At 35.3% G+C, this 6,103-nt stretch overlaps 1 protein-coding gene across 2 annotated transcripts; it reads left to right on the plus strand.

The window, feature by feature from the left end:
* Positions 1-615: 615 nt before the first annotated feature.
* On the plus strand, positions 616-5,636 carry LOC133676609 (beta-fructofuranosidase, insoluble isoenzyme 2-like). 2 transcript variants are annotated; one of them, XM_062098314.1, is made up of 7 exons: positions 616-799; positions 3,492-3,500; positions 3,600-4,456; positions 4,547-4,705; positions 4,891-5,135; positions 5,246-5,336; positions 5,442-5,636. In XM_062098314.1, exons 1-7 carry the CDS (start codon positions 616-618, stop codon positions 5,634-5,636), a joined length of 1,740 nt encoding a protein of 579 aa, XP_061954298.1. The 2 variants fall into 2 exon arrangements, with proteins under 2 accessions (XP_061954298.1, XP_061954299.1); XM_062098315.1 differs by lacking the exon at positions 3,492-3,500 and having other exon boundaries at positions 3,597-4,456.
* The last annotated feature ends 467 nt before the right edge of the window (positions 5,637-6,103 follow it).

Here is a 6,103-nt window from a genome sequence, read left to right on the forward strand (position 1 = left end):
TGACTTCTTTTTTTATATTCGAGGAAACTCTATCCTCTAAAAAGCACACTTTATGAGTTCAGATGAGCGAATAAAATCTTAGTTGTTCCAGGTTTTTTTGACTTGACTTGTATATTTATCATACTCATTTTGATTCTTATTTTTTAAAAAAAAAATTAAAATATATTTTTTAACGGATAAAAAAGTATTAGGGAACATGACACAGCACGGGTCAACAGATTTAGTAATTACTATATTTATAAACGTTTATGTGAATATTGTGATTTACAATCCAAATAAATAGCAAAGCGAGGACCGATATTTGAATCTTTCAAATATCAACTCGAAGTCCCAAAATAAAAACTAACCATCCACAAAGTCAGCGAGTAAACAGCAAATCCACAAACTAATATTTGTACAGGTCAACATCGTCTAGATGGAGACTTCTTAATTATCCTTTTCAGTCTCTAGTAAGAGCCTAGAAAACCTCTATATATATCCACTCTCCAAGCACGTAAACTCTCATTCTTAGCTCTTTCGATATTATTCATTGAAAAAAAAAAAAAACTCTCTTCTTTCTCTGTTCTCTCTCTTTGTGATACCTGGTTTTCTCTCGTGGATGATAATCAAATATCAATGATGGCTATGCCACACACTCTCTCAGTCCTTGCTCTGTTTGCTTTGCTTTTTGTGCTAAGTAACAATGGAGCCGAGGCTTCTCATAAGATTTATTCTCGGTATCAGACTCTTAGTGTTGAGAACGTGAACCAAGTCCATAGAACTGGGTATCACTTTCAGCCTCCAAGGCACTGGATCAACGGTACATGAGCATCTCCTTAATTTTCTTTCTTTCTCCCATGCAATGCAAATAGTACTATCTATAATATATTTCTTAAAAAATATAATATAGTATAAGTTGCCTTTTTAATCTTCTAGGGAATGACCTTTTTGTTTTGTTTGTCTTGGATTCTTAAGGGTAGTAGGGCTCCATCTCGATTCAGTTCTTCTTCCTAAGAAGATGCTATTAATTTGACATTCTTTCTTCCTTTCTTTTTGCCTGCATCGTGCTGTTAGAGAATAATATAAATCATATCCTTGAACCTCACCTAAAAGCTTAAGCTTTTGAGTTGAGATGGTTCTTTGACATGGTATCAGAGCCTTGATGACCAAGTGGTCTCGAGTTCGAATCTCATCATCCCCATTTATTTGATAAAAATTAAACACAAGGTAAAATGGGTCTGTACAAGTTTCAAGCCCAAAGAGCTTTCACTTGAGGGGGTGTGTTAGAGAATAATATAAATCATATCCTTGAACCTCACCTAAAAGCTTAAGCTTTTGGGTTGAGATGGTTCTTTGACACGTGCTTACATAGTCCAACTCCACAAGCCCTTGTTCTAAGAGAGATCACTTTAATTGTTAGTCAAGATTATTTCAAATTTACTTATTACTTTATACTCGCATATTTTTGCAAACTTATTTTGGACAAAGCTGTTAAGATGTTCTTTTTGGTCTTCAAGAATATATTGCTATCAGTCTATTTAATTCTCGTCTCCTGTTGTACTCTTTTATATCTGTCATGTTATTATTAATTCATTGATTATATATATAATTTCATCAAAAAATATATGGTTTTGAGGTTGTGATTCCATGTATATAATTTCATCGAAAATGCCATAAGTTAAATTTGTACACGACAATATGCGGGTTGGTGAGGTTTTGGACAAACAGGAAAATAGCACATGCAAGGACGAAGCCAGGAATATTTTTTGTTCTGGGCTACGAACAAATAAACATAAATTATTTTTCAATATCAATGAATAGACACTTTGGTTTCAAGCCTTGAATAGACACTTTGGTTTCAAGCTTTTTATTTTCCATCACTTCACTAATGATACATGGAAATTTTCACATTATAAATTGAAGGATGAGTTAAGAAACCATACTATATACTGAGGGAGTTAAGCAAGTGACAAAAGATGTGGTAAGTGCGTGAAATATTATGAAGTTCGATTGAGTATTTATTTATTTATTTTTATTAATATGAATAATTAGGTCAGCTCACGTGTAGCTCGACTAATCCTACGGGTCTTAAAGTTAACGACTATGTAAACCTTCAGTGACCCTGAAATTTGTGGGACTCGAACTAGTGACATTTAGGGAGCAAACCTAGAGCTTGACCAATTAGGTTACACTCCTCATTGTTGATTGAGTATTTATTTGTTGCTATGAAATGGGGCTAAAGAGAGAGCGTCTAGGCACCGCACCGCGTTCTCCCAAAATTATTATTATTATATTTTGTTAAAAATTAATTTTTTTAATATGTTTTGGATCATTTTGATGTGTTAATCTCAAAAATAATTTTAAAAAAATAAAAAAAATCATTTTGATACATTTGGACACGAAAAACACTTTAAAAAACAACTGTAACCACATCTAAACTTATTTTTTTAAAATTTTATTTTTTTTAAATTAAATTTTTTAGCGTTTTTCTATGAATCAAATATATATATAATGGGATATATAAAATGGGTTCTTTTCTCCGGAATAGAAAATCCTAGAGATTTATTCAATGAGTAAGAAGAAAAATTGGATGCCAAAGGCTAAGAAACCCAATGAAAAGGCACGAGGCTAATAAAAAATAATGTAGATGGGACTATTTACATGTATGGATTTAGAAAAAAATAAATAAAAAAAATTATAAATGAGATATTAGGTGTTTTTTTGGATCTATTTTTCTACCTGGGCTATAGCACACCTCAATCTTCTATGCTCCTCCGCCCCTGAGCACATGTCTTTAGATTTTCTACAGAATTAACCTTTTAAACTCCGAAAAGGTGGCACCGAAAGGTGCTTGGATGCGCGGAAGTCTTTCTTGTCCATTCAGCATCCTACATGCAGCCGTGCAAAAATAGTGGGCTATCGGTGGTGCTAATCCTTACAAGGACCACTTTTTTTTTCATTTTTTCTTCTTTGCAAAGCTGACGTGCTGGTCTGTGATCCTTTCCTTGTTGACACTGAGGCAGTTTTGTATTGGTTACTCTTTAAATAACACTAGTGCTCATATATACTTGAAAAGGGTTGAACAGACTTCATCATGTTGGTTTTCTCTTTAAAAATAGAAGGAAAGATTCAAGAAGAACTGGTTTAGACTGGGGCATATGCTGTTAAATAATTATTATGAAGAAAAGTAGGGGATCTGGCGGGATAATCCTATATTAATCATTGCCAGGACAGATTGTGGCCAGCGCAATATTAAGATTTTCAATGGCATGACATGAGGTTTTGATGTTTTTGTTTGTCTTGAAAAAAGATTGTACCATTTACTTGCTGGGAACATTCCTCCCTAGCTCTGTTCAGCTATTGTGTCAAATATGATGCATTTATTCATTTTTTAGTGAAAATTGGCTTCAACACTGATGGCTAACTTTTGTTTTCTTCTTCTTTTTTCCTTTTTGGTCCATGATGCTCTTGGGTGCTGTTCAAATTGATTGGAATAAATTTATCAACAATAGATCCAAATGGTAAGCCATTCCAACAAGAACATGATCGGTTTCATGGCCTCCAGTTTTTTAATCAATCCTGATTTTGATTGTTTTATGTGTGCTAATATGTATGAGCAGCGCCTATGTACTACAAGGGGCTATACCATCTATTCTACCAATACAACCCCAAAGGTGCAGTGTGGGGTAACATTGTTTGGGCTCATTCAGTTTCGAAGGATTTGATCAATTGGGAATCCCTTGAGCCTGCAATCTACCCTTCTAAATGGTTTGATAATTATGGATGTTGGTCTGGCTCAGCGACGGTCCTTCCAAATGGTGAGCCTGTTATATTCTACACGGGTATTGTGGATAAAAATAACAGTCAGATTCAAAACTACGCAGTACCCGCAAACTTGTCAGATCCATATCTTCGTGAATGGGTTAAGCCTGATGATAATCCGATAGTGAACCCGGATGCTAACGTAAATGGTAGTGCATTCCGTGATCCAACCACTGCTTGGTGGGCTGATGGGCATTGGAGGATTTTGATAGGCAGCAGGAGGAAACATAGAGGGGTTGCATATTTGTACAGGAGTAAAGATTTTAAGAAATGGGTCAAGGCTAAGCATCCGTTACATTCAGTTCAGGGCACAGGTATGTGGGAATGCCCAGATTTTTACCCCGTTTCATTATCCGGCGAAAACGGGTTGGATCCTTCAGTTATGGGACAAAATGTGAAACATGTATTGAAGGTTAGCCTAGACATGACAAGATACGAATACTATACAATGGGTACATACGATAAGAAGAAGGACAAGTATTTTCCTGATGAGGGCTTAGTTGATGGTTGGGCTGGTCTTAGGTTAGATTACGGAAACTTTTATGCTTCTAAGACATTCTTTGACCCAAGCACAAATAGAAGGATTTTGTGGGGTTGGGCTAATGAGTCTGATGATCCTCAGAAAGATAAGGACAAAGGGTGGGCAGGAATTCAGGTAATGCTTGGTGGAATTTATTGTTAACTTTTTAGAAGTCATTTTTATTGGTTAATAACATTTCATGTCTTTTTTATTGCGTTGTTGTAGTTGATTCCTAGGAAGGTATGGCTAGATCCAAGTGGAAAGCAATTGCTGCAGTGGCCTGTTGTAGAATTGGAGAAATTAAGAGGGCACAATGTTCACCTGAGCAATCAAAAGCTCAACCATGGCGATCATGTTGAAGTTAAAGGCATCACTGCTGCTCAGGTTTGTTTTCTTTCTCTGTTTGCTTTATATTTTTCTTTTAAAAAAAATTAAACATTTAAGTCCAAGAAACAATTACTTAAAAAATATATCAGGTCAATATTTTTTAAGCAATTGTTTCTTACTTTGAATGTTAGTGAAGTTAAGCAGAGATTTTCCTGATTAATTGCTCTGCATGTATTTTACAGGCTGATGTTGATGTAACCTTTTCTTTCCCAAGCTTGGACAAAGCTGAGCCTTTTGATCCTAATTGGGCTAAGCTTGATGCACTTGATGTATGTGGCCGAAAGGGTTCCAAAGATCCTGGTGGACTGGGGCCCTTTGGACTCTTGACATTAGCTTCAGAAAATCTTGAAGAATTCACTCCTGTCTTCTTTAGAGTATTTAAAGCAGCAGACAAGCATAAAGTTCTCCTGTGCTCCGATGCAAGGAGGTTTGTGTTATAGCTTCTCTTCTCTTCTCTTCTCTAGACACATGTTCTCATCCTAATTTTGTTATCAACCTCTACTGAACATGGTCTGTATACCTGGCTTCTTTAAACAGCTCTTCCCTAGGTGAAGGACTATATAAACCATCTTTTGCTGGATTCGTTGAAGTTGATTTAACCGACAAGAAACTTTCGCTCAGAAGTTTGGTATGGTCCTTTCATTATCTTAGTCTGAAACAATACTTGCTCTTGTTATGTTCTCATTTACGTAACTATCTTAACATACTTTTGGTTATTACTCTTTCTTTCCAGATTGATCACTCTGTTGTAGAGAGTTTTGGAGCTGGAGGAAGAACTGCCATCACATCCAGGGTTTATCCAACTATTGCAGTCTTTGAGAAGGCTCACTTGTACGTGTTCAACAATGGCAGCGAGACCATCGCAGTGGAGAATCTTAATGCTTGGAGCATGAACACGCCTGTCATGAATGTTCCTGTAAAGAGTTGAAGGGAGGAAGAATACACTCAATGAATAATAATAATAATAATAATAACAAGGAAATGAGCTAAGAAACAATAATCGTTATTTTGGGTAGGATAGTCATTTGAAAACTACGATGTGGGGACTGTGTAGTAACACTGGAAAAAACAATCCAATCCTACTTGTTCCTATGTAATTCTCTTCTCATGTATATAAATAATATTTCTTTTTTCTTCACAATCAATTTTTAATTTTCAATTAATATTTTCTTTGATATTTCTTGAAGAAACATATTTCTATGAAGAAAACTTATACTTTCTCAAGGATCCTTTCTTGTATTATGTTTGGATTTTAAGCTCACATCAGTCTTTTTTGCTTCATGCAAAGAGTTTCTTCTTATTATAGTTATATTCTCACTAATTAACTAAGAGAAAAACTTGGGATCACACCCCTAACAATAAAAGAATGTCTGTTCACACACCCCAAGATCCAAG

This window comes from Populus nigra, chromosome 17 (assembly GCF_951802175.1).
Source record: "Populus nigra chromosome 17, ddPopNigr1.1, whole genome shotgun sequence".
Taxonomy (NCBI): Eukaryota; Viridiplantae; Streptophyta; class Magnoliopsida; order Malpighiales; family Salicaceae; genus Populus; species Populus nigra.

What these genes read in the sequence shown, in the direction of transcription:
- LOC133676609 (XM_062098314.1), top strand. Translation starts at nt 616, where the DNA reads ATGATGGCTATGCCACACACTCTCTCAGTCCTTGCTCTGTTTGCTTTG. An exon ending in AAGGCATCACTGCTGCTCAG is followed by an intron (nt 4,706 to 4,890) that starts GTTTGTTTTCTT and finishes TGTATTTTACAG; the next exon opens with GCTGATGTTGATGTAACCTT. An exon ending in CTGTGCTCCGATGCAAGGAG is followed by an intron (nt 5,136 to 5,245) that starts GTTTGTGTTATA and finishes TTCTTTAAACAG; the next exon opens with CTCTTCCCTAGGTGAAGGAC.